This window comes from Thermobia domestica, chromosome 16, assembly GCF_964235325.1.
Source record: "Thermobia domestica chromosome 16, izTheDome1.hap1.1, whole genome shotgun sequence".
Taxonomy (NCBI): Eukaryota; Metazoa; Arthropoda; class Insecta; order Zygentoma; family Lepismatidae; genus Thermobia; species Thermobia domestica.
The window spans coordinates 128,567,304-128,585,685 of NC_137469.1; the positions used below are offsets into that span (position 1 = coordinate 128,567,304).

General features: G+C 38.2%; 1 protein-coding gene across 4 annotated transcripts in view; it reads right to left on the minus strand.

The window, feature by feature from the left end:
- LOC145673405 (uncharacterized) overlaps window positions 1–18,382 on the minus strand; it is a 188,376-nt gene that overhangs the window by 111,262 nt on the left and 58,732 nt on the right. For all 4 annotated transcript variants that reach the window (XM_081743078.1, XM_081743076.1, XM_081743077.1 and 1 more), the window contains exons 6-8: window positions 17,477–17,621; window positions 8,380–8,594; window positions 325–532 (exon numbers count right to left, since the gene is read on the minus strand). In XM_081743078.1, coding sequence (XP_081599204.1) covers window positions 325–532; window positions 8,380–8,594; window positions 17,477–17,621 — 568 coding nt within the window. The remainder of the gene's footprint in view (window positions 1–324; window positions 533–8,379; window positions 8,595–17,476; window positions 17,622–18,382) is intronic.

Below are 18,382 nucleotides of genomic sequence, written 5' to 3' on the forward strand. Positions count from 1 at the left end.
TAAACACATTTAATTTAATCTAACTAGCTTTTCCGATATTCCAAATTCTGTAAGAATCTTGTACAATATTTCCCTCCTAACCGTGTAATAGACCTTTTTAGGATCAGTAAATAATTGATGTACCGGTGTATTATATTCCCATTTCAATATAACCTATGTTACGTAGTTAAAAGGATAGTTGTCAAAATCATTGAGGGAAATATCACTTTTCCTGATTTTTTTTTTTTTTTTTTTTTTTTTTTTTTTTTTTTTTTGATACTCTTTTTCTTTCTATTTTTCTGTAAGAAAGTATCCCTAAAAATTCTAAACCTGGCTATCACTTACTTGATTGCACAGACGTATCAAGTTCATTATTCTGATTCTGTTTAGCGGTCAGTTCCTTGCATCGCTCCTCCAACTCTTCGCAAAGTTCTTGATATACTTTCATCATATTAGTCTTCTCTTGCAATTCCTTCTCTAAATTCTCCACAGCTGATGTTGCAGTTTGAGACTTGGATTCCAACAGAAAAGTGTTCTTTTCCAATCGCGATAGCTTAAAAAAAAATGAAAACCATAGTATATTCACTTCTTTTATACTTCAATAACATACGAACATAGAAACCAGATCACAACATGGCAAGTTTACAATTTCAATAGAATCCGTTAACTCCTTGTTTACCAAGTAACTATCTACAGACGTGAACAAATTATTAGCACAATAAGCAATTAGAATCATATTTAAAAAATTTTAAAAATTAAAAAAAAAAAAAAAAAAAAAAAAAAAAAGTATTTCTCTAAATCTAAGTAAATATAGGAATAATTTTTGGTACTACATAGTACTACTACGCACACCCAAGTGAAAGCATTTTTAAAAATCGATTTCAGAAATGCCTTCAATGAATTAAATCGAGATTCCATGTTGCTATCTGTTAAAAAGAATTTTCCAGCATATTTTTCGTACATCTCTCAATGCTATTCTCAACCAAGCAACCTATATATAGGAGATAACACTATTCTATCACAGCGAGGTGTTCAACAAGGTGATCCGTTAGGTCCAGCACTGTTTGCTATGACTCTCCAACCAATTGTTAATAACATAAACGCAGAGCTGAATGTCTGGTATTTGGATGATGGAACAATAGCTGGAAATACAGACGTAATACTACAAACATTAGACAACATTCATACACACGCATCATCAATTGGCTTATCGCTAAATTGCTCCAAATGCGAAGTAGGATTCCTCGGTGCTACAGAAGAACAAATTAAGAACCTCTATGATATCTTTAATAAATCAGCGCCTGGTATTCAGCTCCTTACACCAAGTAATGCAGAGCTTTTAGGTTCAGCTATCTCAACAGAGGCACGGAGCAAAATGTTACTTGACAAAACATCCAAACTAGAATTTTTTATGTCACGACTTTCCAAGCTTTCAGCCCATTCTGCTTTTTATCTGTTAAGGGCTTCATTTGGAATGCCGAGATTATTTTATTTCCTCCGATGCTCTCCATCTTGGAAGGAAGATGCCCTATTGGAAAAGTATGACGATACTCTTAAAACTGGTCTGGAATCCATCCTCAATTGTTCTCTTAATAACAACTCGTGGATACAAGCTTCTTTACCAGTCAAAAATGGAGGCCTTGGAATCCGTCGCGCCACAGATATGGCTATTCCGTCTTTTTTAGCGTCTTTCTACGGTGCAAGTCAAATAGTTAGTTCACTTCTTCAATGGGATAACGACGAAATCACCAATCCAGATGTGATGGACTGCATAGCTAAATGGACAAATTTAGTTGGGTTAGACCCTCCGGCTCTCGAAAAACGTAACAATCAGTCGGCTTGGGACGAGCCCATCGTTAATTGCCATGCAGCTTCTTTATTGCAGACTACAAATAACATCGAAGATAAAGCCAGACTTTTAGCGGTCATGTCCCCAGAAAACGAAGCATGGCTTCAAGCTCTACCATCACCATCTCTGGGCCTACACCTATCCAATGAGAGCTTCCGAGTATCAGTTGCACTACGGTTGGGAGCAGATATATGTGAACCACACCACTGCCCCATTTGTAACACCTTTGTAGATAAAAAAGGATTACACGGTTTGTCGTGCAAAAGCAGCGCAGGCAGACACCCACGTCATTCAAGTGTAAATGATATAATATTAAGAGCATTAATATCAGCAGGGATCCCAGCAATGAGGGAACCGATTGGATGCAGCCGATCTGACGGAAAAAGACCCGATGGTATGACATTAGTACCTTGGAAGAAAGGAAAGGCATTGATTTGGGACTTCACATGTTCAGACACCTATGCCCCCTCCAACCTACAATATGCCTCAGTACAAGCTGGACTCGTAGCTGCTCGAAGAGCAAAAGAAAAAAGGAATAAATATAGCAATCTACTCGATAACTATTGCTTTGTCGCAATAGCAATTGAGTCTTGCGGTTCTTGGGAAGAAGGAGGCCTCAAATTTATAAAAGAAATCGGCCACCGTCTATCAATTAAATCAGGAGATAATCGAGCAAAAAGTTTCCTGATTCAACGCATAAGCATAGCCATTCAACGTGGGAACGTGTCGGCTATAATGGGAACGTTACCCACTAGTAAAGAGCTAGAAGAAGTCTTTCTTCTGTAATTGCGGAGAAGGGAGGTTAGGAGAAAAAACAAACATCATTGGTGCATCAATTTATGTAGCAACCGAGCAAGGAGTATGAAGAGACAGCTCACAGTCCATAAGTTTATATATATATATATAAAACAGCATGAATGCTGTACCGTACGTCAAGATAGTGACATAACATGACAGGTTGGAACCTTTGAAAGCAGAAGATTTAGTAGTACCTGCCGAACATCATGGGAACAAAGTACCGAAGAATAGATATTTACTGTTTCATTTGAAATTTTCATTATAACAGTTTTTTTAATAATCATTGTTATTTTACAATTCTTATGTAATTACTTATGGTTGTATCTAATTGCTTTCAAATCTCGATTATTGGATTAACTTATTTACATGAATGTAAACAGATGCTTTCAAATGCCGATATTGTAAAATTGCTCTTTATAACGGAAACGTGTTACAAATTGTAAGTTAATTCTTCCTAAAAACAACAATTAAAATTATATATTATTGTGAATGTTATTTTTGTAAAATTAGTACATCCTATTTGGTATACCCTATCCCTCGTCTACAATTCAAGCTCCAAATCTTTTTAGCATACTTTCGATCAATGTTTTACGTAAACTTGAAAATTCAACGTCCTCTCTTTAAATGGTAACAATACGAGGGATGACTGAAAAATTTTGACCCTAACATAGAAAATAAGAATCTAGAATAGAATAATTATATATATTAGAATAGTACAACCTTTGATATTAATGTGTATCAAGCTCTTGGTTCTAAGTAATTTCTTTTGTCTTTAAAGGCTCTTGAAGTGAATGAGATGGCAGAAATTGGGAAAATGGAAAAAATCAAGTACATTTAAGTCATCAAGTATTTGCAATTAAAAGGAATGTCGGCGTCTGAGATCCACCAGGATATGGCCAATACCGTAGGTGAATTTGCTCCTTCATATATCACCATCAAAAGACGGGTGCAGGTATTCAAGCGTGGCAGGCAAAGTGTTGAAGATGAGCCGAGATCTGGGAGACCATCAATTGCTACCACCACGGAAAACATTGGCCTGATACTTGATATGATCACGGAAGATCGCCGATTGTCAACTCGACAGATAGCAGACAGGCTGGGCATACCACAGGAGAAAGTAGATCATATTCTGAAGAATGAGCTTGGTTTATCAAAAGTTTCTGCTCGATGGGCCCCACGTCTTCTGACTCCGGAACAAAAACGCACTCGATACCTCCTATACGCGGACAATTTGAAACTGTTAGAACGTGATGTGGACGATTTTCTCTGTCAACTCGTCACTATGGACGAGTGTTGGGTACACCATTACCAGCCAAAAACAAAATAACAATCCAAACAATGGAAGCACCCCTCCTCCCATACCCCAAAGGCAAAGTTGATCCCCTCCGCTGGCAAAGTGACGGACTGTTTTTTTCGGATTCCCAAGGTGTGATATTCATTGATTACCTACAAAGGGGTCATACTATCACAGGGCAATACTATAGTGACCTTTTGAAAAAAGTTCGAGAGCAAATTCAAGAAAAGAGGCCACAAATGATGTCCAGAAGCGTTCTCTACCATCATGACAATGCTCCCGGCCACACATCAGCAGTTGCCATGGCTACTATTCACGAACGCGGCTTTGAACTCGTTCCTCATCCACCCTATTCTCCAAATCTGGCCCTTTCAGACTTCCACTTGTTCTAATCTAAAAGAGGCTCTAGTAGGACGACGTTTTGCAAGCAATAATGGCCTCATGACAGCCGTGGAGGAGTTTCGTGGTCACAGCCTAAGGAATTATTTTTCTACTGGGATAAGAGCACTGCAGCACCGTTGTAGCAAGTGTGTTGCTATCCAAGGGGATTATGTTGAAAAATAGAGGTATTACTAAATCTGTACTTCTTATAGTTTCCTCAAGGCTCAAAACTTTTTCAGTCACCCCTCGTATGTTCTATCAATTACGTTTCGGTCGTATGCCATTTGGCTTTGATTTTAATGTCAGTACGTGCCACGATTCGATAGGGTTCATATCTGGGCTATTTTCCGGTCGTTAGTGCTCATATCTAGGCTGTTACCCTATTGTTGAATACAGAAATTCCCTCAAAACAAGTTCCTCACTCACAGTTTTTGATCGATGACAAAGGTGCATCGTCTTGCAAACATATTTCATAATCAGATAGAAAACACTCATTCGTTATTGGCATCACACAGTTTTTAAGGACCTTATATTTTTCAATCTTCATATTTTTCCTACAACATGGCGAAACAGCACTTCTAGATCTTCACTTTAGTAGAATATTATACGTGGTGTTTGATGCATTCTTTTTTTAAAGCTTTTACTGAAGTTCGTCTTATGTGTTGCTGTCTTTTATCTCCGCGAACACTACCTATGGACAGATACATACACAGTATGTCGGAGAAATAACGGAACTTTTTAAATTAAACAAAACGAATTAAGTATTACCAACTGTAGTTCTTTTTATTCAAAATGCATCCCTTCCACAGCGATACACCGTTGGGCACGTTCAAACAATGCTAGCATAGAGTTTTTAATGTCCTTTTCCGGAATCGCCTCAATGACTCTTGTCACGGCACACTGGAAGTGTGTAACATTGTCATAAAATGTTCCTTTCAGGCTTATTTTAATTTTGGGAATAAAAAATAACCACACAGCAATAAATCAGAAAATACGGAGGTGTGGCAGCACAGACATTTTCTTTAGTCAAAGTCACAAACTGCGACGGTTCTGTGACATGGTACATTGTCGTGCAATAAAGACCAACTAGCTAGCGCTCGATACTCGGGCCTTACGCAAACGATACGCTTCCATACAAACTAATATTTCCTGCATTGTACAACAATGGCTGTGAGATAGGACGAGCAATTATCAATGTTATAATTAAATATTATGCACAGCAGCCTCCTTACAACCCACATCACCATCCAAAGGAGGGTGTCAATAAAGCTCATAAGATATGTATTGAAGAAGATCCAAGATATGAGAATCCATTACCTCAGTATGTTATGGTCAAACGATTAATGTGATCCAATTAACAATGACTCAAGTAACCCATCACAAATTGAAGCTGCACACTGTTCGCAAAGTCTGCGTGCATGCGTGAACATCGCGAAGAAAAAAGCAAGAGTGCAGCCTCTGTACGAGTGCCACCTACCTGGTGACTGCTGGAAATTTGTTGTGACAATGGACGAAGCATGTATCTACCTAAGCAAATGTGGAAAATTCGGTTCATTACCTATTGAGGTGTTCGTGGAAAAGAGCGATGTAACTTTCTGAGTCAATTCAAAGGACCTTTCTCAAAAGGTTTTGTGATTTTTACTGGCCTTTGCTCCAGAGGGAAGTTCAAGATTCGTAAGAAAAAGGAAAATGCCAAAATAAATCCTGCTTATTAGCAAGAGCATGTCATATCCCCAGTTTACATATACGAAGTACCAGCACTGTATGAAGATGTCATCCATTGTGTGAAATTGCAGCAGGACAAAGCTTTAAATCACATGGGCAAAACATTATTGACCTTCTACCGACGTATGAGCTATACAACTGGTATCCACACTATTCCGTTCCAGGATATTCCCTTATGAGTCTAGATACTAATGCTAGCCCATAACATCGAGCAAGATCTATGGTGATGGACTGGAGATCTTATACAAGCAACGAATCACTCTCTGTATTGACACTGGCCCATATCTTGTTGCTCAATAGTTTACACAGATATTGGAAATATATTCACGGTAAGTATCACTACTGCTTACTCCGAGTGACTGAGCTCCTAAACAGAAAAGGCACATTTACGGTCCACATCCACCTTACAGTCCCGACTTCAATCTCTACGATATTTTCTGTATTCTATGGTCAAGAAAGATCTTAAGGCATCAAAATGAAGATGAAATCCAGGAGAGTTTGAAGCGACAATCGAAGAATGGTTTCACGTCTGTCTTCCACAAATGCAATAAATAGATTGCATTGACTAAGGAATGTTTTAAAAAGGAACTAAAACCATAAACGTACAACCTGTAGTAATAAATTACTAGCATCAAGAGTGTCATCTTGAAACAACCCTCTATTTTCCTAACACAACTGCAGCGCTAGCCTACCAATTGACACGAGATCATGAAGTCAAACAGTACTTGCATAGGCGATCATTGCTAGGGGAAAACAAGACGGCATTGGCAATATGACATTCACTCAGCGTCGTGAAAACTATTCTGGAACTACTGAAAAACAGCCAAGGGATTTTCTGGTATTAAAAAAAAAAAAAAAAAAGTAACGACAGCAATGCGACTAGCGATGTACTGACCCCACACCCTTCAACTTAAAATGTCCGGCTGGTCGACTTCGCTTAATCCCTTCGTGAGTTTTGTTTTCTTTAGTCACTTCGAAAACAGATTTAAATAAAATAAATTAGATTGTAAGCGTAGCTGCTCACTTATCCATCATTTAGCTTTTACCTTGGAAACGAAGCTCGTTTTAGATACTGTAATATCCTTACCATGTGTTGGCTATAAACAGCAGCAGACGACACATAAACTATCAACAAGCCATCACATGACCCGAAGAATGAAGGCAGCATCAGCAACGAAAATGGAAAAAGATCCCCGAAAATCAAGTATAGAAAAAAGAGCACCAAACACTTCGTCGTCAGTCTACCTGGGATTGATCATTCCTCTCCCATGGTTGCCTGGACCTCGAGAACACCCTCATCTCTCTCGACTTCCTCGGCCTTGAAGAATTTACCTCTCTTGGCTGTCTAAGCATTGACAAGGTCTCTACTAAAATTCTAAAATGAAATTTCGTGACTTTTTCGTGACCTTTTCTTTACCAAATCATAAAATTTCGTAACATTCTCTAAAGCGAATTTGGGAGTGAATTAGACCGCACTTTCACCCATGCGATAGAAACGTGATTTGCTTGCGATATGGTAGCGTCTAAAGCCGACCATAGACTTTTTTGGTGATGAATTTTGACGTTTTATAGAACAAAATTTTCCAATCTGTACTTACATTTGTACAGTTTAAAAAAAAAAATCGTGACCCAAAAGCTAAATTTCTTGACTTTCATGACTGTTTTCTGATTTCGTGACTTTCGTGATCGATAGACACCCTGATTGAGAATGCTATCTAGACTGCCTGTGTTAAGGAGTTATCCTACACGAACACTCTCCACACTCCCGTCTAATTACTGGGGTGAAGATGATGTTTTGGAATAGAGAAATATATACGTCTTCGGACTCAGTTTTTGTAAAGAAAATTCTGTGCCATAGTAGTTCTGTAATAAAAAGGTGAAAGAACAAAACACACAATCCCAAGAATGGTTACTCTACCATGAAAACATTACAATAACGTCCGAGATAAATACTGTTTTATAGGTTGATGACTTCTTGTTGTAAGAAGAGGAGCAGGTAGGAAGAAAGGCAGTACATATGTTAGTTGTTACTCATAGCGATATTATACAATATAATATACATAATGTCAATATTTCTCCTAGCTATTCTTAAACTCTCATTACATATAGAAAAATAAAGATATCTTATAAAACTATTTCGTACTTTGATACAATTCAATGAAATCCTAAATTGGCTACTGTTCATTAAATTGACTACTTGCTAAATTGATTACTTTCGCTTGACCATTTAGCTTTATAAGTAGCAAACTTACAAACTAATAATAAGTCTGAGATTTAACCACATTAAGCATATGATCAGAATACACGTGGTAAATTTAACGGCTTTTAGTATGTCATGATTATGCATACATACTTGTTTTAGCAGACGATCCTTTTCATCTTGGAGCATAGATATCTCTTCCTCTAACTTCGATATGTAGTCTTGCAAACTAAATAATTCGTTTCGCAGAAGTCTTTTCACTTCGAGCTTGTTAATAGTTTCTAGATCTGCGCCAGACTTGAAGCATTCTTTCAAGTGATCATCCCTCAATTTAACAAATTGTTCTGACTTTTCCTTTAACTTTTGCTCTGAAAAAAATGAAACCCATTATTATACTTTGTTTCTACATAACGGAGAACTTCACATCATGTACTTATCACTACAGTACAAACAATTATAAATGTCTCTAAGATGGATGGAGCATCTCATTGGAATCTGAAGCACACAATCCCGATTTTACGTTCCACACAACGAAAGATTAATTTGGTTCCGGAAAATAACGCTATATACAGATACGCATCAATTTAATGAAAAGATTTGGGAACTGGTAACACAGATGTTTGGGTTGGTAAGGGTCAGATGATGACAGCGCCGCTGGGCTGTTTGTGGTGGTGTGTTATGGTAAATTCCGTACTACGTAAGGTGCAGTAGAACAGCAGGGTGGAGTGAGCTTAGCAGACGGTGATTGTAAAAAGGGCGACCTCTCTGACTCCAGAAGAGGTCAAATTGTTGGCGCGAAGTTATGTGGTTCGAGCGTGAAGAAAGTAGTAAGTGTGTTCGGTGTGTCAAGAAGGACTATGTCCAAAGTAATGAGTCTACAAAACTCACGTCGAAATTACATCAGCGAAGAGGAATAGTGGTCGAAAGAAAACACTCTTTGACAGGTCCCGCCGAGCATTAAAGCAGATTTCACTCAAGACTGTTGAACGACTGCGGTGCGAACGTCGGAGAAACTCCCCACCTTCCACGACCTGTGTCGACTATCACTTCCTGCCACGAGCTATATAAACGTACGGGATCGAGTTGCACAGGCGAAACCGCTGATAATGGTGCGTAACACTTTAGCACAACGTAAAAGGTGCTGTGAACATTCAAAATGGACCACCGACGTTTTTAAACGTGCGATACGCTCGGATGAGTAGTTGTTCATCTTATTTCAAACCATCATGTGGTTCGGATTCCACGTTAATCAGTAGGTCCACGTCTCATATAGCCTTGCTGCTGAAAGGGACGCTAAACTAAAATCAACTCAACTCAATTATTTCAAACCAAGGGTGTGTTTATGTATGGTGGGCGCGCAAGTTAGCGTATGATCCAGAGTGTATTTCGCCCAACTGCGAAAACATGAAGGGGGCTTTGAGAAGTCGTAAGCAGTAAAATCCTGTTTCTCAACAGATTCTGTCCTGACACTTACCGGTCACGTTACCACCCGTGATTATGTTCTAGGCAAACGTCAATATTCCAGGATGATAATGTGCCCATTACCACAGCTGAAGTTATTACGGCGTGGTTTCAGGAATGTCGGGATGAGGCTGAATCTCTCTCCTGGCCCGCCAAATCCTCGGAGTTGAACATAATTTTACATTTTGTGTGTGTGTGTTTCAGGTTAACGTCCACGTAATTCCCTTTAGGTTAAAGGAGACGGGTGATTAATGAAAGCAAATAATTGTGAAACATTTTTTGTGCTCTTCACCGAGAATCAAACCCGGGACCAAGTGCACCAAAGGCACACGCTCTAGCCACTAGTCTACCAATGAGGGTTGATTCATTTTGGAGAAACGAGTCAGCGCAATGTCCACCTCCATCCTCTCTCACGGAACTGAGTGGTTCACTGCATGCGGAGTGGTGTAATATTCCCCTTGCTACCATTCACCACCTCTATGACTCCATTCTACGTTGCATCAGAGCTGCTCTAAAGGCGAAAGGTAGTCCAGTGCCATAAAATCTGGCAAGTTAAATTATTTTCTTAAAAAAATAAAAATAAAAAAAAATCCATTAAATTGATGAATATCTGCACAATGCATTTAAGGAAAATTACATTAATAAATTTCCTGCATTTAAAGAAAAAGTGAGGAAAAATCATCATTAGTGATGTTGAAAGTATTGAGATACATCGCTCACGTGACGCTGTTTCATTTCTGGAAAAATCGTCTTCTTTGCTTGTGTATGTTGTTAATCAGATACGTTAAGATTAGCAGTTCTTTTCCTTTAGGTTTTGTTATCTTTGATTATTTTTGCTCTGGATTTCAATCCATATTTTGCAATCTTCTGAAGGTGAAAACGCTGATAGTGTACATATTTTTAGACTAAGTAAGATTCAGGGACTTTTCATTTAACAACCTACAGGTGTTCGGAAAGTAGAGAGGGGGTCCAGGAAATAAAATTTATTAATCCGATTGATACAACGTGTTAAAATTCTTCAAAGTACTCTCCTTGGCTATCGGCACACCGCTGCTAGCACAATTTCCACGCAACGTATGCCTCCTGGATATCAGCTTCCGACAATCCCTTCAGGATTCGTCGTTGCTGCTTTGGCCACAGTAACGTCAAAACTGTGACATTTCAAACTTCTTTTTTGAGCTTGGAGAATTTAAAAAAAAAAGAAAAAAAGAAAGAAAAAGAAAAGAAAGAAGTTTGCTGGGCTTATATCGGTACTGTACGGTAGATGCAGCAACCCCGATCCTAGCCAGTAGTGACGTTACAATGAACGTGGTGTGACTCGGCGCGTTATCATGATCGAGCTTCCAGCAATCTCCAGTCGGACCCGACTGACTGTCTCGCAGGCATTTGAGAACTTCCACGTAGTAGAGCGCGTTGACAACCCTCCATTGAGGCAGAAATTCTCTGAATACCACCCCTTTCTTGTCAAAGGAGACAATGAGCATTGTTTTGATCCTGGACTCGGACATCCTTGCCTTTTTGGGGCACGGGAATTCCTTGGTGTGCCACTCCGAACTTTGGTGTTTGCTTTCAGAGTCGAATTGGAACACCCACGTTTCTTCGCCTGTTATCACGTTGTCTAAAAGTCCGGTCCGCTCTCCACTTACTCCAACATTTGACGGGAAGTATTAAGTCCTTTTTCCTTTTATCTATACATCCAGCACTTCTGGCACCAACTTTGAACAAATCCTGCACATGTTCCAACAATTTGGTGCACCATTGTTTTGGGTAGATTAAATTCTTTGGCTATCATTTTCACACTCTAATGATTGTTTTGGTCCACGAGTTCTTTCACTTTGACGAAATTTTTGTCCATACGACTCGTCGAAGGGTGTCCAGAGCGTTCGTCATCCTCCACGTTTTCCCATTCGTACTTGAAACCTCCACGCTAACGAAAACTCTGGGTCTTGACAGGGCCTGGCCCTAGTAGCCCTTCTTAATCATGGTGAACGTCTCTGAAGCGATTTTTGCAAGATAAAAGCACAATTGAATGGCTTATAGCTGCTCAAGTGAATGCTATAATTTTGAGCTTCTAAAAATCTTGACGTCATTTTTCAACACGGTTCTCACGATAAGCAACCCTTATTCTACCAAAGCTCGGGAGCGATTGATCTGGGTAGCATTGGTTAGCTAAGACGCACCACCATCAATCCCGCTCGCACCGAACGCGCTTTTGATGACTAGAGGGCCGTGCGGTGACCAGTTTCATTACTTTTCGGACAAACCCTGAATTTGAAGCAAAATGTTTTATATCTTTATCTAAACATGTTAATGTTACTCTTAACTCTTTTTAAATGAACAATCCTTAACAATGCAAATCAAACTAATTCAGATGTACTGTTTCAAAAAGCATTTTGCGTATTTTTCTGTTAAAAGATTAAAATCTCGTATTAAATGCATAGTGAAACTCTTAATTATGATGCGCACTTCTTTTATACCAAACCCCTATTTAGTGCAAACCCCCATTTAAGAAAAAATCTTTAATTTGTTAAATAGGGTTTGGAGTTATCCAAAAGAAAATGAAACATTCATAGTAGCGTGGTTGCTTCATTAAGCAGAGATTCGTGTTTATCCCGCTAGACAATGATGTATCACGAAGCAGTTGGTAGCTGGCAGTGGTGTTGCTGTGCTGTTTGCATGTGGTTAAGGACGTTGAATAAGTACTGTTCTGCAACCGAATCGATTCGTTCGAACTTGTCAACTGAACTTCTGATATATTGATTCCTCTGACTTCCTCTCAATTTCTATGACTAAATAAGAAAATTTTCCCTAGCTCATGACACTGCGAATCAGTGCAGGCCCTAGGCAATTTGCTGCCTCGTGGGATGGCATCATTTCCGCCGCCCCCCACCTTCTCTAGAAGTACAAATCTTAGAAGCCACGACAATTTTAAGTATGCTATCCCATCATGAACAAGAAAGGAGAGGGAAATAGCAATCGCACTCAGAAAGGCCTAAACAATAGAAATACAATCTCACTGTGTCTGTTTTAATAATAATAATAATAATAATAATAATAATAATAATAATAATAATAATAATAATAATAATAATAATAATAATAATAATAATCTATTATGTTACTGAAAGATAAAGCAAACACACCTACAAAGGAAAATTGGTAATCCTTTCATATGGAATTCAATATCGAGCATCAATCTCAACATATCAGTTTGCAATTCCAGTGCAACTAGCTCTTTGGTCTTTATTTCTTGATTTTCCTTCTACATCTGTTAATAATAATAATAATAATAATAATAATAAACTTGTTTCCACCTTCAAGGATAAGGAGCTTGTTATGACAAAGACAAGACTAGTTTTCATATCAAAACTGTGATGACTAACTAAATAGAATAGGTGTTCGCTACTGTTCGAGAATTGAGTTCTTGTATTTAACAATCAAGTCATTCATGCTGGGATTTGTTTGATCATTTGCTTTGGCACTGTCCATGTGACCTTAAACTAATGCGACCTAAACATAATGGATGTAGTATTTAAACAGAAGGTCAGCTTAGTAAATTTAACTACCATTATCATCAAGTTTGTTTCCGACAAGAAATATTTATTTTAAATAATATAATTATGACAATTTTGCCGCCCCTCGAAACTTGGCGCCCCGTGTAAATGCACATATGGTAGCGCCGGTCCTGCTACGAATACTGTTATTTATGGCTAAGTTTAGAAAATAATATATTCTTTTTAATTGGATAATAATCCATTTTTTAATATCTCGGCATTGTGAGTACAGATAAACATTAACAAGTAAATATATCATACTTTGGCCTATCTCTTTGAATATCTACGACCAACAAACCTAACCAGTAAGTTTTTTTTCTTTTTTTGTTTGTTTGTTTTTGTTTTTTTATCCAATAAGTAATAGAAAATCTATCTTCATGATAACCAAAACGTTAGCAACAATTAGCTAGAAATAAACTGAATCACTTATTTGTACTGAAATTGTGAACATGAAGTGATAATGACAGTAATATTAAGGTTAGTTTAAAGGGAAAAGTTTTGCCGATAGATGTCACTACAGTCTTCGTCTCTCTCTCATGTATTTTTTACCTTTCACGAAAATTCACGATTTCTCTTACAAATTTCAACCTAGAGACTTCAATTTTTTAGAGAAGGAACTTCATAACCTATCGAAGGCAACAATCCGTGCCGATTTTTTATTTAGAATTTTCTTCATTGTTAAAATGGCTTGTTTGTTTGAAGGGATATCCAAACCTTTAACAATATAACTGTTTCAACAATGAAGAAAATTCTAAATAAGAAATCGGCACAGATTGTTGCCTTCGATAGGTTATGAAGTTCCTTCTCTAAAAATTTGAAGTCTGTACGTTAAAATTTGTAAGAGAAATTGTCAATTTTCGTGAAAGGTAAAAAATACATGAGAGAGATACGAAGACTGTAGTGACATCTATTGGCAAAACTTGTCCCTTTACACCAATCTTAAATGAAAAAACCCAACTTAGCGTTGCTTATTCCATATTCATTATAATGCTTATTGCAATATATATATATTCCGGACTCTTCTGCGAAATAAAGCAAGTTTCCCTGTCTCATTTTAATTTCCTTGATTTTCAACGTCGGTGTGAGCCATGGAGTCAGTGTCGAACTGGCCAAGTTAAGGGACCTTGGCGAGGGTCCTTAAAGGCCCCCTATATATATATAAAAACACGTCACTTGCAAAACACGGTAGGTGACAAAATCATATTTTCTGTATTAAATAAATATGTAGTACAAAAACAAATCGCAATAAAATTACTAGGGGAGGGGGGAGGCAGAGAAGACTTCTTTCGGAAAGACAAGTTACACTTCCGCAACCTTTTTGGTAGGAAGACTCAAGAAAGTATCTGTGATCGTGAAAATTCGACCAAGGCCTACAGGTCCTGCACCTCGTGAATCCTGCGGGGTCCCCTGGCGATCGCCAAGTAGCCAATGTGGCCAGTCCGGCACCACATGGAACAGTTATTCAATTTGTGATGGCAGAAAGTGTAAACAGGGCAGAAATTTATCATTAACAGGGTGTCTACTAAAATTCCAAAATGAAGTTTCGTGACTTTTTCGTGACCTTTTCTTTACCAAACCATGACATTTCGTAACATTCTCAAGAGAGAATTTGGGTGTGAATTAGACCGTATTTTCATGTATGTGATAGAAGCAAGCTTTGCTTGCTATTTGGTAGCATCTAAAGCTGATCATAGACATTTTTGGTGGTGAATTTTGACCTTTTATGGAACAAACATTTCCAGTCTGTACTTATATTTGTACAGTTAAAAAAAATTCGTGGCCCAAAAGTTAAATTTTCTGACCTTTTCTTGTCGTTCATGACCATTTTCTCATTTCGTGACTTTCGTGTCCGATAGACACCCTGTTATACGAAGAATGTGTATGCGAATTACACATTATTCGGCGTAAGCTCTAAACTGCGATAAACAAAGCCACGTGAAACTAAATCTCGCTGATTTGCTGTCGTCCTACCGACGCTTGTACTCCTCCGCAAAATAGTTCATGTGATTGCATTATTGCTTTTACTATGAAGCTTCATATAAAACTGCTATATTATTATAAATGACAAAAATATAATACGGATTATCTAATAATACTGCAATCGAGTGTGGCTAATGAAACAATAGAAATAAACACTAAGCATGCGCAGTAATTCTGGCGCCAACTCAACTGTGGACGCGTGTTCTACTTTTAAAGTCTGAAAGATGACTGGCATGAATCTCGGTTCCGCGAGTGTTGTGGTGAAACACCAACAAGGCAAACCTTTACTCACTAAGCAACAATTATTTACGAGCGAATTTCATTTTTTTTTTTTTTTTTTTTTTTTTAATCTTTCGAGTTTCTTTTCTTTCTTTTCTGCTGCTGCTGTAAGTATCTGGATAACACAAGACAGTATTGTCAAAATGCACGTGTATAATTTGCTCCTCCCCGTGAGGAGTGGGAGTGATACATCACTAGCCAATCGTATTTGTGATAAGCGGAAGGATACGAATATTTTGTTTATCGGAGTTTAGAGCTTACGCCGAATAATGTTTAGTGTCTGTCACTGAGAACAACATTCAATCGGGTTGTGTCTATAATGAGGACTATTTCCTCACGTACAGTTTCAGAAGCTCAAAGGTCACTCCTCTTCCCTCATAGTCACAAAACCGCCCAAATAATGCGAACTTCTAATCCTCCCACAGCACAACTAATCATCAATGTGCTCTTCGACGTTCCCTGCCTGAAAATTTCTTTTACGAGTAAAAAATAAATAAATAAAATGTTACATAAGTTCCAAAGCATATAATAAACAAAATGTACATAAGTTCCACGAATGTCACCACGGTCCTCTTTTATAGTTAAACTTTCAAGATTATAAAGTCAAGAACATATTTTCCTTTCCTTTTTATTAGTGTTAGACTCTACTGTTCAATTTTACAGACAGGAAGAAGATTGAAAGAAAGTCCACGACCTTAACACATACACAAATAGCACAAAAGTCTCGAAAACAGCACACAGGAAACTGCCAACTTCATCTACTGTCTTGTGACCGATCAAAAATAAACCTCACACTGAGACTGGAGACAATCTATGCCATCTACAGTGCGGCAGCACTGGACAGCAACTGTACATAAGGGAAGTGTACAAACTTTACAAGAATGTATCAAGATGCGCTGCGGAGCTTTCTCTGGGAGGTCTCAAATCAGCCATCTACTGTCTTGTGACCGATCAAAAATAAACCTCACACTGAGACTGGAGACAATCTATGCCATCTACAGTGCGGCAGCACTGGACAGCAACTGTACATAAGGGAAGTGTACAAACTTTACAAGAATGTATCAAGATGCGCTGCGGAGCTTTCTCTGGGAGGTCTCAAATCAGCCATTGTACCGCTCCAACTTGCTCTCAGACATTCATGTCTATATGCCACTGAAGAAAGAAGAAAACAAAGAAATCGATGATGGGGTTCCGGGACGTAAAAGCAGGGTTCCGCACCAACCACGGACGTTTTCCCCTCAGGGAATCTATCATCTCGTGAACTGGTGATTTACTGGTTTCAACTGGCAAGCTGAATATGTGTAGAAAGATATGTTAACTATACAGCACTCTTTCCTTTCTATATTCCAGTCAACAAACTATTACAGAAAGCGACAAAAGTCTGTTTTATTTGGGCAGGCAACATAGTACGATATACATTGACTGTCAGTTGGAAAGTCCATTACAAAGAGTTGGAAGAATAATATAAAGTTGGATCTCAAGGAAATGGGTAAAACTAATTCAAATTAGGTTGATATGGTACGGGTTAAGATCTGTGTTGAGGAACAAAATGACACTAGAAAAAAGATTGCATCATTATTGGGGTGCACGCTCATCTCTGGTGCGAGAGATCCTTGGTTCGTTTCCGGCAAGATGGATTTGTGAAGCACAAAATCGTGTCTGTGGGTTTTCTCGATGTTATCCCGTTTCCTTCAATATTTCATTCCACCAATTATTTATCATCTGTCTACTTTAGCCCAACTATCGGAAATTTCATTTTACTTTTTCTCACTGCATACACAAAGGACACCGGACAAACCGTACTAACTACTCCAGCATAATGGAGTCAGTACTTTCCACAATAACGGAATATTAACAGTGTTACCAAGCCAGCCCAAACTTCACTGGAACGAACCACACATGATGAATTTGTAACTTAAACACCGCATTATATGTTAATACTGAAGTTAATATTGTAAGTTCTCCAATATACTTACTTAGTTCGTTAATCAGAGTTTTATTAGCACTGATTTCATCTTGTAGCTCAATTTTCTCCACCTGTTCAGCTTCCAATTCCTTCCTCAATCGCTTCAGTTCCCGCGCTTGATCTTCTATGAGCTTCTGTTGATGGGGCATCGGAGACTAAGCAGAAGAAAAAGAGAGAAATATATATGAATACCTTACGATAGTAATACTTTATCAGCTGTGAATTGCGCTCATAAATATATTAAAATAATGTATCTAGCCATACAAACTCTTTCGCTCAAGGTAACTTGTATAATTTGTATACCATGGTACTCACTTTTGTTGTAACAACTTTGCTATTTCCAAGAACTTTTTTTTTTAATGGACCAATGGATACACAAATACACTATAGTGTGTTTACCGAAAGTCTAGGGCAGTAGGCCAACTCCATTATGAGTACATATAGACAGAGGAAAGTTGTTGGAAACAAGTGGTTTCCAATTGTATTTTTAAATCGCACAAACCGTTTGGGTTCCACACTGGTAAGATGCCCTATGTTAAACGAGGGGAAAAAAAAAATACCATTTCAGTAGGATCTTCTCTTGAGCTCTCGCCATACTAACAATACAGCATTGTTGGAAAACAGATTCTAGGTGTTCTAAATTCCCTCACATAAAAATATGCAAGTTGCTTTTGTCATTTTTGCGTGCCCGAAAGCGTGCCCCAGGCGTTCAAACACCCTGATGAAGTAGGAACGCTGTTTTCCCATTTACGAGAATGGATCAGGAACTAAGGTTACAATGCCGATATTTCTGGAGTTTCGTCTGTTATAGAGGAATGAAGGGTGTGCGGTAATTTTAATACATGGAGCTGGCAACATTGCAGTTTCAGCCACCCGCCACCTATAGTGCTAGTTGTAGGTAAACACAAATGGCGAT